Source organism: Sparus aurata, chromosome 11 (genome assembly GCF_900880675.1).
Source record: "Sparus aurata chromosome 11, fSpaAur1.1, whole genome shotgun sequence".
Lineage (NCBI taxonomy): Eukaryota > Metazoa > Chordata > Actinopteri > Spariformes > Sparidae > Sparus > Sparus aurata.
In genome coordinates, this window is record NC_044197.1 from 33,406,254 (window position 1) to 33,425,124 (window position 18,871).

The following is an 18,871-nucleotide window of genomic DNA, read 5'->3' on the forward strand; positions in this document are numbered from 1 at the left end:
ACAGGAACACATTCATTGAGACTCAGTCCCCTGAGGTGCACAATAACGTCACACAAGTCATGCAGATTTTTTAACTCATCCCCCAGAGTGTCACATTCAATAGCATTTATTTATACTGTCAACCAGGGCTGGAACGACACGTCACATAAATTCGTCGACATGAATAATTTGCATCTACGCTACGCATCGTCCCAAACAGGAAGTGGTCATACCTACGGAGGCTGAGAATAGCCCCTCTCACACAGAGACGCTGTGTTAACGCCGCAGCGGCCGTCGGTCAATTCTCTGCCGTTGGTCATTCACACAGTGCGAAGCACCGCTGGAATAAAGACGAACTGCAATGTAATTCACACAGAAAGCTGCACTGCCGCTCCTAAAGAGACGTGACGGTACACGTAATGATGATGATATCGGGGTGTTTCCCAGGTGTTCCCCCTGTCAGTCTAAACCCGCGGACTGTTAATAATGTGTAGTGATGGAGAATCGGACCCCTAAACATCCTGGAAGGTAAAAGTGTTACATTTTTCGCACCAAATTACATTATTACATAATCACCATCAGTAAACAGGTCGCTGCAAGACTCTGTCACTTGCAGGGACGGAGACTGTTTTCTGGGGTAAAGTTCACTGAAGTCTCGGTCGGGAGAGCTGACCATCGCGGTGATTTCTATCAACACAACCACTTGAGTGAGTGAAAGGTTTGAAAAATAATGGTTTGGGACAGCTCTACTGTCAACCAAGGTCAGTTATTACGCATTGCATCCCTCTGTGTTGTATCTTCACCTCTTAGTCAGGCTCTTTTGAAGTCTCTCTCCTGTGTCAGAAGAAGGATGCAAGTATGATTGTTGGCACTGTTGTCTTGGAGACAACTGGTTCCTCTGAGTTGCAGATAACAACTCTTGCCTGTTCAAACAGGCAATAGACAACTTTTTCTTTTTACTTCAATATATAGTCAGTCTTGAGTTCCAATGATTTCTACAACTCTCCTTTTCTGTGATGGAACGAGTTGAACACACACTACTCTGTCACAAAAACATTCATGAAGTTTGCTTCCATAATGAATGTATTCTAGGTCTTCTTAAAATCTGACCAAATCTGCTGGGTCAAAACTATACGTACAGTAATTCTAATATTTTCTTTAAATGTCCCGCGGCTATTTTCACCTCAGTTAGCTGCTTCTGCTTTCCATTCACAAGCTTCTGGTTGCTTCTGGCTGAATTTCTAACCACTCTTCTTGACAGAATGGGTGAAGTTCATCTTAATTTGTTGTCTTCCAGGCTCAGATTTGTTTCTTCAGCACAGTCCACAAGTTCTCGATGGGGTTCTAGTCAGAACTTTAGGAAGGCCATTCCAAAACCACTCTTCTAGACTGATTGGTGCAGTTGGGTGTTCCAACAGGACAATGATCCCCAACACACATCACAAGTGTTAAAGGAATGAATCAAAGAGCCAATCTTCTTCATTATTCAGCGGTACAGCCCAACATAACACTACCATGCTGGACAGTAGGTGAGGTGTTCTTGGGGTTAAAGGCCTCACCTTCACTGCTTTTTTCTTTGTCCATGTGATCATCAGCGAACTTCAGTTGAGCTTTAAGGTTCTGGAGCAAGAGCTTCTTTCTTGCATGTCCGCCTCTCAGCTCATGTCATGTCATTGTCTGTAACCGCTTTATCCCTTTTTTTAAGGGGTCGCAGGGTTTGTTGCTGGAGCCACTCCAAGCTGTCACCGGGTGAAGGCAGGTTACACCCTGGACAAGTCGCCAGCTCATCGCAGGGCCCTCAGGAACAATTTGGGGTTCAGTATCTTGCTCAAGGACACTTCGACATGCAGCTCAGCTCAGCCCAGGGTAGCCAGGATTTGGACCAGCAACCTTTTGCTCACGAGCCAACCTGCTCTACCCACTGATCTACAGCAGCCCCCCTCTCAGCTCATGTTGAAGTAAAACACACTTGACCGTGGACACTGACACCTGTCTTCCAGCAGCTTCTGATTTACTGCTGACTTGCTTTTGGTGGTTTTTGGTTGACACCTGACCATCCTGACCAGTTTCCTCTCAGCAGCAGGTTACTGTTTTTTTTAAGACTGCGGCAGTGACACAACTGTGCCTCGCACTTTATACTTTATCTTAGGACTTGTATCTGCTTTGAAATAGCTCCAAGTGACTTTCCTGACTTATTCAAATGCGCTCTTTCAGATCAACTAGTGCAGTGCCCGTAAGAAAAGTGTATTCCTATAAAAAAGTGGGAGGTTAAGGAGCTTTTTCATGGATGGCCAAATGAGGCTGTGTTTGAAGGTGGGACGTCAGGGATATTTAGGTTTGTTGTGAAATCCGATATTCCAGGGTATAATTGGCTGTTTTTGACTATTTTTGATTTTGCCATTATATTTCATCTTAAAAGCTATTTACTTGGTGTCATTATTTTCAGCACAGCCTCACATGTGTGACTGTACAGTTATTTTTTTTTATTTTGACATACTGTATTAACACAATGGACCTACAATCACAAAAAAAGACATGAAATCCGAGTAGAAAAAGTTAGATTTTTTTACTGTGAAAACCACAAATATGTTTAACAAACCATTTTTTTTTATTTTTTTTACTCATAATGCAAATATAAATTGTTGTTTATCTAAATGTGTGCATACATTTAAAAAATGTACAAAGTTATATGTAACTATTTACATTTAAATGCAGGCAATGCTCAGGTTTCTTCCTGCACCAGACACAAAGCAAACGTGACGGCAATGTTCGCGAATGTCCGGTTTTGGACGTGCCGATGCTTCCGGTCCGTCGCTTCGGGAGGTGTGTAGCTAGCCGCTAGCTAGCGGCTAGCTACACACGAACATCCACAGATCCCGATTCCACTTTGTTGTCCGCGCGTCTCCGGATCTCCTCAGACCCGAACAGACTCGGTCCGGACTCGTTTAAATGTCATTAATCCACAACAGTCAGTTTAGATGCACAGAACAGAACGGGACCGAACCGCCGGCAAAATCCCGGTCCAGCTCGCGCCGCTGCAGGTATAAATCTGCTTGATTGGGTGGGGGGTTGCGGTGGGCTCTGCAGTGATTGGCTCTGGTGCGCGCGTGGCCACGGTGTGCAGTGATTGGCTCTGGTGCGCACGTGACTGTAGTGGCTCCAGTGGACATGCTCGTGGAATTTGTAAAGCATTTATGAAATAATTTATTAACGGTATCATTACAGTCCAAACAAATGTGAAATAGCACACCCTTGAACCTCGCAGCAGCCATGTTGAAACTCTCAGGTCAGTGTGATCCTGATCCGCAGAGATATTTGAATACACACACACACACACACACACACACACACACACACACACACACACACACACACACAGACAGAGGTAATTTGCTTTTATAGAGAGATGCTGAGTTTCTGAGACTTTCTCATTGTAGTGTTTGTGGCTGAGTCAACGGCTGTATCAAACAAGCCCTATTGCAGTTTTTCTCCATTGGTTTGGCTCATTTCTTGAAACAGAAATTACATTCTCAAAATAACATGGACAAACCTCCAAACCACTTGGCAATTGTTCACAACAGAATTGAATTTCTCATTAATTTCATCAAATTGCAAATGTCTTAGTACATCTTTGCAAATGATTAAGTACAGTTAGCACAGTTGGTCCACATTTAGCACAATTTTAATAGAAGTGAATAGATTGTGTTGATCTAAACTGATTCTTGACTCTCAGTCTAATGGTTGTTCTCTCCAAAACATGTGAGCATCATTTCATTGTACAAGTTTACATGCACAATAGTCTGTTCAATTGTCAAAATTAGTCAAGAACCTAATACCATGAATACCATATATGAATCTCTTGGAACATTTGATAAATTGATTAATTGACAGTCAGGTGAAAATAGAACTTGACTAACGAAGGAGGAGTTTGACACATCTCAGGTGACCAATCAAACAATATGTTTGGTTACCTGACAGGTGCTGTCCATGATTGTGAATGCTGCCGAACATGTATGTATAGAGCTTGACCAGGACCAGTACAATTTCTGAACATGGAGGCACCTGGCCAAGTAATGAACAAGGGCAACTGCCTGCTCGAGGAAGAGGAGGAAGAAGAGGAGGAGGAGTAAGGGTGCGTAGTGGTAGAATAGTGTGAAGAGGCCGAGGAGCACGAAAACACCATGCTGTCCTGGATGAAATTCGGGCCACACTTAGAGACCATGTTATCAACCATTGCCTCACAATGGTGGAGGCAGGTCGCCGAGCGCAGCCTAATGTGCCCCGCTCTACAGTCTCCTCCATCATCCAAACCTTTGGCAGGGAAGACAGGTATGTACTCAGTCAGTGGTGGAATATTATATGTTGAATAGGACAGGACACTGTGCATAAAACAAGAGATGTATTTATTTACTCATTTACCTATTCATTTAGAGTGTATATGTGTGTCTGTATCATCAATAATTCAATTATTTTCACACACAGTCACTGTGCAGTGATGCATTAGAACTGTGGTAAAGTTACTGTAAGTAAAACAACAATAGAATTACATTGGTAACTCATTCTGTAGGAAATACATAAGGCATACATTAGTGGAGTGTTGCATTTAAATTGTATGTCTAGGATTGGATGACAACCTCGCACGGGTGGCAGAGGAAAACTCAATGACCAACAAGAACAAGACATCTGTAACATGGTGATGGCAAATAATGCCATCACACTGAGACAGATCCGCACTGCAATCATAGAAGACAATGCCATATTCCAAAATGTCTACTCTATAAGTATCTCCGCAATAGACCGGCCTTTACAGGGTACCATTTGAGAGGAACTCAAATGATAGAGTGAAAGAGCTGCGTTAGCAGTATGTATATGTAAGTCAGTTACTGGTTGTCTATCATTATAACTTTTTTATAATATAGCAGTGGTGCCCAAACTTTTTTGGCTTACCTGTTGTCTTAATCCAAGTATTTGCTTTATCTGACTTCAACATTTTGTCTAAGAACTGCAGCAGAAAAATGAAGCTTTTCATTATTATCCTTATTTTGAAGAATATAACATATGGTAAGAAAAGGGGTCAAGGAGCTGCAATTAGTGCCTCCCAAGCAGATCTATCTAATACTGTGGGTTTTACTGTAACATTTCAGTATGTCTAGTCATTGATGATTTCCCCTCCCCTCTCTCTCAAATACTCCTCTGTAGTACCTCTGCGTAGGCCTATACCCACATGTACCCCAGGTTTGGAACCACTGAAGTAGTGGCCAGTAGTATATTGAACTTGTGGAGGAGAACATATAACATTCCTATGTAATTTTCTGTAACTCTAGTGTATGACTCTTCTGTATGACTGATTTGATGATTTTTTTACTTTATTGAAGAGAAAAATGGCATTGGAAGGAAACGCCAATATAACTATGTGTGCTGCCATTTCTGAGAATGGTGTTGCCACTCACATCCCCAGTCTTGGCCCATCCAATACACAGAAGCTCCTCATCTTCTTGGACGGTCTTTATTCTGATTTGATCCCTGAAAATGAGAGAGGTCTCGTAGGGCCTCACCTACCAAAGTATGTAATTGTGTGGAAAAATTTGAGTTTCCACCGTGGCCCGCTCATCAGGGCCTGATTCACTACTCATCCAAGGATGGTCATGGTGTTCCTACCACCTTACTGTCCTTTCCTCAATCTTATTGAGGAGTTCTTCTCCACTTGGAAGTGGAGAGTGTATGAGCATCAGGCTCAAAATCAGAGGTCCCTGCTCCATGCAATGGACGCTGCGTGTGATGATATTACAAGAGATCAGTGCAGGGGATGGTTACGACATGCACGCCTTTTCTTCCCTCGTTGCATCGCAAGGGAGAATATACGCTGTGATGTGGACGAGAATCTGTGGCCAGACAGACAGCAGCGTGTGGACGGCCAGGAGGGTGAGGATGGTGGCCAGGAGATGGAGGGTGAGGATAGTGACCAGTGAAGAAATGTTAGTTTTGAATCACCAGCTTTATTTACAGCACTGGAGGCTACATATCATTTTCCTTGTTTTTTGTTGATGTGTTTATATTGCAGTATATTGTGCTGTATACCTTTTCTTTTAACTCTGATGTATGGAAGTTACTTTATGTGTGTGAATAAAAATAGTTACAATTTCCTTGGCAGTATGAGTGCAGTGTGTGATGTCAAACCTTGGAGGGTACTCTTACCATAAAATCCTTTTTTTCTTTTTCAGTTTTCCACACAGTTGTATTCTGTTAGCTAGACAAGATATTTGTCAATGAAGGACTGGTCCAAGACTGAGAGGTGGACACAAGGGATATTTCAATGGTCCTCTGCCATAGTGACAAAACATCTAAACATTTTGACTTGCAGTGCTCACACAATGCCAAAGGGACAATGCATTTTGGGGGCACTGACTATTTAGATGAGAAAGGAATTTAGTTTTGACACGAGTGAACTGTTTTGGGGGAGATATGAGCTTTTGCAGGTGAACCATGGTGTTGTGCTGAACCATCCAGGTTATTTTGGCAAAAGCACCAAGAGTGTTGAGAACATCCGGTCTGAGTCGAGAAATGAGCCAAAGCAATTGAGAAGGATCTTTTGCCTTTTGGTGGCACTGACTATTTATATGGGAAAGGAATTTAGTTTTGAAGCATGAGTGAACAGTTTTAGGAGAGATATGTGCTTTTGCAAGTGAACTATGGTGTTGTGTTGAACTGTAAGAAATTACAGACCTGTAAGAGTTTTTTGTAATTTCTGTTTCAAGACATGAGCCAAACCAATGAAAAAAACTGTAAAATGGGCCAAGTGAAGTCACCAGCTGTTATCAATCAGAATCACTCAGAAGAAGTTAAGAGACTATGATATGAAAAAATGGGATTCACAGAACTTTCTATAATCACCAATATGGATTGTTCAAGTAACTGTATGTATATTTTTGAACCAGATGATTTGGTCACATTTTAAGAAGACCTATAATAAATTAATTATTAAACCAAACTTCATGAATGTTGTGCAACAAATCACAGAAAAAAATGTAGAAATCATTGGAACTTGAAATTTCCATGATATACATGTTATTTACAAGTGGATGTAAACTTCTGACCACAACTGTATGCGTTTCATTGTGTTCCCAGCTGTTTCAAGTTGTTGCTAGTTTCTACTGATTTTGTTGCTTCATAAAAAAAACTTTTTCTGCAACTACATAACAGGAGACTTTTACTGAAAGGAATTTATCAGAAAAGGTCAGTGTTGCTTACCAAATCATCGTAGCTAGAATTTTATAGTACTGCAGAGACAGACAGTACTTACTTACTCTGTTGATAAGACAAGTGTGTCGTCAGTTAAAAGACACCTTTAACAAGTAGCACTGTTGTAATAGAATTGCAAATCCCTGCTGAGCTGGACTGGTGTGCTGACTGAGCCTAACTGAGTCAAGCCGAGCCCGCACACAAGGACAGAAACATACCACATTACATTAACATTACCTGACAGTAATCATATGCACAGCCATATGTGCCATAGAGAGTTTTGGGGTGAACCGTCCATTTAAGCTACACAATAAAGACAATACACACACACACATAAACACACTTTGTTATTACAACACTGGATGACTTTAATTCACAACTCCTCTTATATTTAAACATCAGTCTATTTTACACAGCTCAGATAAAAGCTAAGAAAAAAAACAAACAATGACGTGTATGCAGTGAATTGGAAGGGAAGTCAAAGTTCAAAACCTAGCAATAATGTACAGAGCAGAGCTGCTTTAAGACCATACGCAGCTGTTAACATCTGGGTCTAGTAAGGAACAAACTGTAAATGGGTGAATGACTGAGAATAGATGACACATTTCTTTGTCTACACCTGTTGATGTTTTAGTTGACAGTTGAATATTTTTCTGTAAGTGTACCTCTGAAAGTTAAGTAAAGCACATTGACAAAACCCTGTCTTGCTTGCTGCCATTTGTCCCTCAAGCTCAGTGCTTTTAAAATGAGTGTCAACATGACAAAAGTGTGCAGTTGTTTCTAAACAATACAGACAACATTCAGAGGCATCCAGTTAAACCAGTGGTCCTTGTGTTGGACAGAAATAAAAACAGTTGCTTGGTCCTCTGTCACACTACACTGAAACCAATGTTCTACACTAGTTCACACAGTCAGCTTCTAACATCCAAAACTCTCTTCCCTTCTGTGTCCCACTTCAGAGGCTGCCGGCAAAAGGTGTGCCCTTTAGAGAACCAAAGCTACATCAGCAGTTTCCATACTTGGCCTCACAGAGACCATTATTAACAGTTCCTGCACTCAGGCAGTCCTTGTCAACTGATAAATTAGGAAATTTTTCATTCAAGTTAATTTGTGACTGGCAACGTTATCATGTCCCAAAATATCCACATAACTTGCACTTCTGTGATAGTAGACAAAACAATTTTCTCATTTCACAAGTAGACAAAAAAATGACCAGTGCATTTTGACCAGAAATGTATACAAAAGGAAGCTGCATACCACTGGGTCATTGTAACTGTATTGGAATGGGACAGCCATTACCTATAATGATAAACTGTCAGGACATATGAATGTCACAGGAGGTAGCCTCTGGGATGGGACACAGCTCGAGACATTTAATGTTGTGTTTAATAAAGAAGACCTTTTGAAGATAGCTCAGGAGAAACACTGAACTGCATCTTCCTTTGACACTGACGTGCAGCTCACTCTTGAAACAGACAACACATAGAGAGAAGTGTTACCATGTTCACACAGAGAGGAGAAGATTCTTTTCCTGAGTAAATGCAACCTTGGCCTGAGAGAGGGCAGAACTTTTCAAAACAATTAATCATTTCATTTCAGAGTAGCTCCGTGGCTGACTTGAGATCAGGTGAGTGGTAATGTATTTACAGTGGAACAGTCAGGAGGGTAAAATGCAGAGAGAGATCATCTTTTAACAGAGGAAAAAACTGGGTGCCCTCTCCTAGGTTTCCCTCTCCTCCCAAGGTCCAGAAGAAGTTTTTTTATGTCAACACAAAACAAGAACAACCAAACACAAATCTCACTTCACTGACTGTGGGACCACATATGGGTTTCACCCAAATGTGCCAATCACAAGTCAGCAATGAATGATTTTCTGCTCCAAAACGTAGCTACCCTTGGTAATCTGTAGACCATGGCAGGACGTCAGCATGTTGGAAGGTAGAGTAAGAGATCATAGGTCAGACGTAGAAAAGTCGTACCCTTGAGGTACTGACATGGAGGTCATCATCGTAGAACTTGGTCTCTATGATCACATTACCACTGGAATACAAAGATACAGGTCAACTTTAACGAAGCATCAAATCACTCTTTCAAAAAACAAATTCACTATATAACATAACCATAAATCCATTCATTTCTACTAGAGCTGGGTGATAAATCGGCAAAATTAATTAATTGAGTTTGTGGTTTAGGACGATTTAAAACTAATAAAATCAATGTTTTCTTTTATAGGCTCCGCCGCCGCTCCCTATGTGCTCCCATAGTTCATAGTGGGCTCCGTCCCCCCGCATTGACTTTCCACAGAAAAACAAACACAACATGCCGCAAGCCAAGAGTTCGTTCCTAAAATGGCACTGTCTCATCAGTAGTTCAGTTTTGTAGCGTCAGACCTCGAACAAACCACGATCCGCTGCAAAGTTTGTTCAAAGGCTGTTGTAACTAAAAACAGCAGACCAACACATTTATTTCAGCCTCTCAAACAGACGCATGTATCAGAGTAGGACACCTGTTGTTCACTACTAGAAGACCGCAGCAGCCCACAAATACCCGCTAAAAAGCAGCCAACATTAGCGGAATCATTTAATCATTATGTCCCGTGTGAGAAGAAAGGGTCCCGGTGGACAGTTTTATGGAAACTGTCACGCTGCATATCGCTAAAGATATGGTGCCCGTATATACAGTGGAAAAGCTGGAGGGTCGTCCACATGCTGAAAACCTTGACCCCAGGTTTGTGCTACGAAGCCACAAAGGGGCATGATGTCTCAAACCAGAGGGAGGAGACAGCTCGTCTTCCTGGTCAAAAATGTGTAAAACAGACAGCAAGCACACCTCATGTCCTGTACATCTACCATCATGTCATGTTTACTATGCAATGCATGCAGATGTTTATTTTGCAAAAGGTACCTTTTGTTTACAAAACATTTTATATCCCTGAAGACATGTAAACTAAATTAAAGTATTTAATGAAAGTTATGTTACCACTTTATCAATAACAATATGGAAACTGATCTGTTTATAAAATAGCAAGCAATCTGACATGTTAAATTTATGTTTACAATGCATTTTATCAAAAAGGGACACATTCTTTTCAAAAGGATGCACTTCTAGTTATTTTTTCAAGTGCGTTCAAAGCTGCACTGTGTACAATGACAGGACAAATTTGTCTAAAAATAAAATAAAATATAATAAATGCAATGCTTTTAATAATTTCTTTGATATTTTTTCCTCCTCAAGAACAAACTTCAAATTACAATTAAATTCGTAAATCGAGTTTGGTGTGAAAAAAATCGGAGATTTAACTTTTAGGGCATATCGCCCAGCCCTAATTTCTACTGTTGTGACTGCAAGAATGGACACAGTTCAAGTTCAAGGATAATTTCAGTTGATTCCAACTAGGCTTGTAATTCTGTAGTTTTCATTCCTATCATTCATTATCCCACTGTACTCACTGAGCAAATAGGAGATCTTAAGAGACCTGACAACATGATAATGTCATATAATAGGGCTTTAATTGATGTGATGTAATGTAATGTTAATCCATCTTAAAATAACAGCTTCTAAATCACTCGATGCTACAGTGACTTGTTGGGATATTTTATGGAGAAAAGGTTTTCTGATTTTACCTCTTATGTCTCCTCTTATAGATGCTTTGCCTTTGCCTTACTCTCTTCCTGAAGGTAACCTGTAACTGCTGCTAAGTGTGGCTACAAGTTAGCTCTGCTAGCTGAAATCTGCTGGGGGCACCACTGGGGAGTTGTGGTGTCAACAGCACTACCACAGCAGTTTTAGACCACTGAAAAGGAGGCGAGGAGAACACAGAGGGCGTTTGCAGAGGAGACTAAGAGGAGAAGAAGAAGACACAAATTTTCTCTTGTGTCTTTCAATCACTAAGGCTGGCTTTTAGTTGTTTGTGACATCTCTCCTAAATAAAGTGTAACGAGACTGACGACACCGAGCTGGACTTTGTTGAACCGTAAGTATTATTAGCTGCCTTGCTAAATGATATGTCTTGTGTTGTTGCACTAACTCGATCATACATTGGCAAATTTGTCAACTTTCTAGTCTTTGATCACAAGCCAAGCAAGCCCATTTCCACAGAGGTTTAGCTGGTAGCATATAAGTGTTATATTCTCTGGTTCACATTACATTAGTTTGGTGTGCTGTTACTGTTCTGAATTGCATGAAGACTCACTTTTTCAGTGCCTGTGCACCAGGGCTGGGTGATTAATTGAATTTCAATTTCAATTTTGTATTCCTTCGATCATGAAAACAAGATAATTGTAATAAAACGATCATTCTGCCGCACGCCGTGTCTTGTGTGGTAAATGCAGTGAAACCCTTCCATCTCCCCCTGTGCTCTCTGCTCCGCCGCCACCTGAAAATTTTCTCTTTGCGTATTGCCAGTGCATGTTTTGAAAAAACATGTAGAAGAAGACGGTAGAAGATGGCACCATCTTAGCAGAATTGCGCTGCCTGCCCTTTATGACGAATGTCGTGGAAAAGTTGCAAGAGAAGTGTCAACAGCATTATATTTCGCCATCACAATGGACCTATGGTGGAGCCGCACCGGGATAGTGTTTTTTTTTTATTTTTACATATTATTTAATTCAGTTTATTGATATATTTTTCTCTTATTTATTTGCATTTTTCTTGTTTTTCAGGTCAAACTTATTGTGTTGTGTTGTTCTCAAATCAATGAATAATCGTCTTTAATAATCGTGATTACAATATCAGTCAAAAAAATTGTGATTATGATTTTTGCCATAATCGAGCAGCCCTACTGTGCACATATATTTGGGTATCTGGAGGGCTTACCAACCCACAAACTGCAAGTTTTGTTTGTAGTTAGCATTTAATGTCACATTGCAGCAGACACATTTTTACAGAAAGCTGGGATTTGAATAAAGGACAGAAACGGTGGAGCGGGCCCAATCTCACAAAGTACATATTTTTACAGAATGTTGCTTTAAATTAAATTGGCACATCAAGAGACTCGACCAGTCATCTGATCCAACAGGTTGGAAACAAACCAACAGTCATTTCTAAGTAAAAAAGAAATTGGTGCACTTAAGTACAAGATGATTAGAAGGTCAAAGTTGCATCAGGAAATATAATCTGATGTTTAAAACAGACAGCTTGGATAATCACATCTTCACATTATCATACATGGAGGCCAACACCTTTCTGGTAAGATGCGACCTACGCCAATTAAATGCTTAGATCCAGGGTTTTCCACCACTGAATAAGTTTGCATGTCTAATGCTACAAAAATGGTAGTTATTGCTTTTGTGAGAGTTGAATTTTGTGGAAGTTTACCTCTAAATGAGGACAGAGGTAGTTAACGGTGTAGTTTTCTCAGTTAAGTCTACTTCTTTATGACGCCTGGGGAGGTGTCCTGCCATATTTTTTATTTTTTTTGCATAGCATGGCTCACAAACTGTGGTTTTCTTGTCAACAACATGAATGTTGTTGAAATAACTCATCGGTAACTATACTATTGATGTTTCCACATGTTGATTTCAGAGAAGCAGGAAGGGGTTCCAGTTTAGTTGATGTGTCTTCTATATCAGCAGTTGCCATAGGGTCTTTTTCATTAGCTGCAGCTTCAGGTTAGACGAGGGAACGTTAACCTGCCACACTACAGTGTGCTTTGTCTGTTTTTCCCCCTCTTGGCACGCCTGGTAATTTATCATCATAAATTACTATTGTAAGACTGATTTATTGAGGTAAACTTATAACAGCTTACTTTTGAGTGTCATGTACTGTCCTCCACAGTCACCTGACCTCAACTCCATTCAACATGGGGGCATTCGAAGACTAAGAAAGGCAAGCACTGTGACACTTCAAGAAGCTTTGTGGAACACCATCAAATTGTATTGAGTGAACATGAGTCAGCAGGTTTTACACTAACTTGTGGAGTCTATGCAGCTCAAGTGCATGTTGTCATTAAAACAAAAAAGGGACAAACCAAATACTGAAATATTCTGAAATTCATTGACATTTTTTAAAGATTCAACTTTCAACTCTGTTGTAAAAAACTGTTATCACTGATATCACTTAATCAAGTAATGAAAAACCTTGTCACAATCAAAACAAAAGTATCTCAGACTTTTGGACCCTATTGTATGTCTGAAAAACAAGTGTATATGTAGGAGTTAGACACAGGTTATTTTTATCACAACATGTTGGTTAAATTTATATTAACTTCTGAGTGGAGACTCACGTTAAAACATTGGCAGGCATCATCTGGGACTCTGGAGCTGCTTCTATCAGAGACTGCCACGTGTTGGTGGAGTTGGGGATAACGAAACCAAACTCAAAGAACCATTCTGGACAGAGTGACACACAGACAGACAAAGAGCTCAGTGTTGCCTCAGCAACATACAATATCATTACTAGCATTCCTAGTTTTATAAAGCATGTAAGTAAACCCAATGGTTAGTGTTTCAAAGATTTTCCCCTCCCTGGTGTAAAGCAGCAACATAAACATGTTGTGTCGCTGTGGATTTTGTGTTGTCCCTGGGCCTTACTGTACAGAGGTGAGGTGACAGAGAGCCCCAGGGACAAAACTCCACACACAGTGACAGGGACAACACTGTCAACAACTTACAGCGGATCACAACTGCCCGAGGTGTTTGAGATTGGAGATGATGCTGCTGTTCTCTTCTAACCCTCCAATAAAAACTCAGGACAATGCTTTAAAAAAAATTAAAGTAAGGTGGGGCCGGAGGTTGAAGAGAATGAGGTGTTATAAAGCAACTGCTGTATCCTACCAAACAATTTACAGAACAAAGCACAAAGACTCCATTGGCTCCATTTACCATAACATCAAAGTTTCATTTTTAAAATCTCTTGTATTTTTTGTCTATCGCGTTTGGTCTGAATGCCCCTTTATACCAACAGGATTCCAGATGAACAGAGGTTTATCAAGTCCTGACACTGGTTTGCCATGATTCAGTCTTAACATAATATGCACTAAGCAACAATCTGAAAATGCTGATGACGATATATCTTTAAATGTAGAGAATACCATTGATAGTTTCAAATGGAACCATCTTTGGCTTAGTGATAAAAGAGAGACTAAGCAACTAAGAAAGGTCCCTTTCTGAGTTTTTCTCAATTTCTTTAACATTATGAGATAGGGTGACTTTTCTTTGTTAGTTTCACAAGCAAGAATGCATTGATCTTTTGTACAGTCAAATTTGATGTGGAACCTAATAAAAATCCTGCTCAAATGTAACTGTTTTAAAGAGGGTACTTAGGTAAGATATCCAGCTGTTACATGGTAACAAATTGGTAGGAAACTTCAACTATACCACCAATGTTCAGCTGAGATCATAGGGTTTCAGAAAGGTACCAATGGTGCCAATGGCCTTGGTTGAATTTATTTTTATTTATTTATTTATTTTTAAAGATTTTTTCTGGCATAGACACCTTTTTATTAAGCAGTAGACAGATAGGAAATATGGGAGAGAGAGGGGGATGTGACATGCAGCAAAGGACCTCTGGCCGGAATCGAACTGGGGTCAGCTGCGTATGTGGTAGGCGCTCTAACCACTCGACCACCTGCGCACCAGCCTTGGTTGAATTTAAGGGGCCTGGTGGGCCTTGGCAGAGGTACGCATTCTACTAAATGCCATTCTGGTGCGCAAAATAATTATTTTGCTGCTTCAGCTCAGCTGAGGTAAATCCATTCAAATGATTTCATTGTGGCTGTTTAAGTTTATTGGATAGGGCTCATTGGATTACACAATACGGTTTTATTTAAACTGGAGATCAACAACTGTAATTCCTTCATAAGATTCAGAAATGCTGATAAAGTCTCCACTGGATCCCCATTTCCCTTGACAAGCAAGTCTGAGATCTATGAAGTGACAGCTTTTAGCATTAAACCACTGTGGTCTGAAACCCATTATTTTCAATGGCTTTCAATGGCGATGAGCACGGTGCAAATCATGTTGCATCTGGGCTAGGGCTGCACGAAAAATCGTTAAAAAATTGCGATCTCTATTCACACATACACGTGATCTTATTTCTACACATAGCGATTCTGAAGCATTTTATATCTTGAGCTGAATCACAAACACATGCTCCTATTTTCTATTTTTTATTTAAAGCGCCCCCAAACGCAGCACTGCCGCTGCCTCCTCCCTCAACCTGTAGTAAAGCATCTTTACAACACGTGATTCAGTGGAGGAAGGAAGCCCGCCTGCAGTTGAGTGTTTGGAAGGAGTGAGTGAGAGGCCGTTTTTAGACAGGGCAGCAAGCCGCTAATCTGCCGACCTTTGGACGGCTAGGTCCGCGGTTTTAGACAGAGGGCGGCAAATTGAGGGTCTGTTTAGGTCCGCCGATTTGCCGCCTCGGAGGGTACACTTATTTCCACCTCGCCTGCTAGATGAGCAACTGGAAAGCCACTGAGATCCGGGAGATGCTAGCTAGCGCCTCCGTTTTAGAAAGCCGATCAAAGCAGCTATCACATATCACTTAGCCAAAGATACGGCCCCAATAAACACTGTACAACATTAGGGATTAAAGGATGCCCTCTCATTTTTTTCTTTTGTAAAAATCATTTCTCATCCAATGATAGAACTTGAACAAAACAAAAAAAACATTGCCTTGGCAGAGGCATACTACAATGTTTTTTTACTCATCAGTGCAATAAACATTTTGTGAAAAAAATTGTGCCAGAGAATCATGATCTCAATTCTAAGCAAAAAAATCGTGATTCACATTTTTTCCAGAATCGTGCAGCCCTAATCTGGGCCCATGAGAAACTGTCTACTTTATTAAACCTGCCTAATGGAGTTTCCTTGTATGCATGTTTACATCAAATACATACATTTGTTATTAAAACTGTTTGTGCAGCCTTGAGGTCAAACACATTAGGTGAAGGCATTTCTTTCCTCATAAACATTTACAAAGCTGACTTTTGATCAATATGAAACAGTGTTTACATCCATGTTAACTTGCTAACAGCTGTCTACTTCCCTCCCTCCGTTGTCAAATTGCTACATTTCTTGGCACATCTGCAACCATGTAATCAGTTGAATAGTGTGAAACCATTGGCAGGAATGTGCTTTGTATCATCCACTTTCCATGCAAACATACACACACATAGTGCCACAACATTCACAACTGACTTTCAGTTGAGTGTTTTGACTGATTACCTTCTAGACACTGTCCTTTGAAGAAAACTTTCTGCTCCAGTCTGAATTTCTCCAGCTTTTCTGAGGAGGAGAAGTTCAGTTCTCTGGACACTGCTTTACATTTTAGGATCTTCTTCGGGACACGAGCTGGAGAGACAGTGAGAAGGTAATTAATTGTGCTGACAACAAGACCAAGTTAGTTTTGAAAGTCTAGGCAGTGCTTTGGATTTAAGACTTGCAACCCTTTTAGCGCAAGACGTGACTGACAGTGGGCCGTCTTTTCAAAAGCAAACCCCTATGTTTTTAAGTGACATTTCCCCTTTAAAGCTTTGTAGGCTTACACTGAACTGAGAAAGTGTGTGGCACTGGTTGACTCGTCACCTTCTAAAAAGAAGCCTGAGTGGAAACTACCTGCAAATTGGAGATATACAAATAATGACAGATTGATTCATTGATTGATACCTGACACTTTTACACTATTTTCTACCTACCCTACTTGCAATGTGTCATTCTGCAATGTTCTGAAATCCTGTCAGTTCACACTAAAGCAACTAGAAGAGATGTTTTACCAGTTCAATTAGAATTACTCTCTGTACTTTAGCTTTTCAAGCTGTTTTACAGCTGGATATTATTTGTAGCACCCTAAAACATGAATGCGCATGATGATGAGCAGTGAAGTTGTCAATTAAGCAGTAGACAATGATTACAAGCATTATGCTCCAAAACCAGCCACCAGCGACTTGACAAGTTGAGTCGCAGACAACACCATTACTCTGCCTGAATCACAGGTCAGTTCACACTGCTGCAACTTTCCCCTGCAACCTTCGAAAATGATGTTGGCACTGGAAAAGTCTTTGGTCTGAACTGGGATCAATCACTAAATGTTCAAAATAATCAGTTGCTATTTCATAAACAAAGTACAAAAATCAAAAAAGTCACAAAACATTACATGCCAACAACTCTCAGGATTATATTTTTAAACATTACAGAATACCCCCATTTTTAGGGCCTGTTAAATTCAAATGGAGAATACAATGCTAATAACAAAGCTTGTTTACATAACTTCATTTGGGATTTTCAAAAGTTATACGAACAATATGTAAAATAATTTGCCCAATTTTACTAATAACACAAAATCTGCCATTTAACCTTTTTGTGTACATTAGGAGTTCATTGTCATCTTCATTATTCAAAGCAGTTATTAGTGATACTGAAACTACTGTAACAATTTCCTGCTGAGATATGCCAAGAATAATTCGGCAGCTTTATACCAAGCTCCACAGGTCAATAAAATAAAGAATAAAAACAACAGACACATCTTGTTTAACCTATCAAACCCACTGAGTTTATAACCCAGAGAGGTTAAAAATATGCGCATGATATCAAAATGGCCTCTATATATCCTCACTTTTTGTGGCATATTGTTGCTCTGTACTTTTGCATATGTGCGCTGGAATGCATACAAAATTGAAATGTATAATGATATGTGAACGATAACATATTGTACATTTAGTTTTTGTTAGTAATTCTTATCCTTTATGTATTTTTCCATCTAAATTTTTTCACAGGCTTAAGAGCATGCCACATTGCATTTCATGACACATACAGTTTCCGTATGACAAATTAACCTTGAAATCCTTGCATCATTCTGGCTACAGTAACACTGATTGGATGAAAGACAAGCCAGAAAGTAGATCTACAAATCTGGTTGAAGTTCAAAGAGAAAGGTTTGGGTATGAACACCTTTGTAATGATTTGGTGACAACATTAATCTTTGTCATCACTTCTAAATAATTCATGTTAACTGGTCTTAGATATAAACTGTCTGATCGTTTGTAAGGTATCACGGTTTCCTGTTCTGCTATAACATGGATTTTGAAAAACTGTCACTGCTACCAAAAGCATAATATGGCTGCAAAAAATGTGCAGTTAGGCTTAGCACATATTCATAAACCAAGTTTGATCCAGTATTTAATGGATCCTTGCAAACACCAACCTCTAAAACACAATCATGTGGAAGATTAAGCACCTCAGTTTCTCCATTCGAGAGAACCAACACAGATGTCTTCATCTACTCCCACTTCATTTTTAATAGAAATGTCCCAAAATAAATGGGATACTGTTATGTATAATCTAACCATTTTAGATTGCCAAACAGCAGGATGTTCTTTATTACTCAAGCTGAAGGAGGGATCATTATAGGGTTCTCTGCATCACCTAAAACCAACTTCAATGCAGAACTGAGTTCAAACTTGGTACCTGTAAGTTTTGTCATTTTCTGTTTATTGTAGCACACTGGAGCAATGTAGGATTATTTAGTAATAAGTGACAGTATCGAGAAACTCTTCTACAATAAATGCTGTTTAGATGCCTAATCCTCCCCAGTCTCACTCTGAGATTCATCACATTACATTTTCTTATAAACTAACATCATCAGCCTCCCAGTGACAAATAAGGTTTCAAGTTGACAAAAAATGTAAATAGGTTAAAGCTGCAGATCAGTGTAG

At 40.0% G+C, this 18,871-nt stretch overlaps 1 protein-coding gene across 1 annotated transcript in view; it reads right to left on the reverse strand.

Moving 5' to 3' along the window:
* Window positions 1-7,558: 7,558 nt before the first annotated feature.
* pde6d (phosphodiesterase 6D, cGMP-specific, rod, delta) overlaps window positions 7,559-18,871 on the reverse strand; it is a 29,527-nt gene continuing 18,214 nt past the window's right edge. The window contains exons 3-5 of the mRNA XM_030433464.1: window positions 16,386-16,511; window positions 13,442-13,547; window positions 7,559-9,258 (exon numbers count right to left, since the gene is read on the reverse strand). Of these exons, the coding sequence (XP_030289324.1) occupies window positions 9,177-9,258; window positions 13,442-13,547; window positions 16,386-16,511 (314 nt within the window). The 3' untranslated portion in view covers window positions 7,559-9,176. The remainder of the gene's footprint in view (window positions 9,259-13,441; window positions 13,548-16,385; window positions 16,512-18,871) is intronic.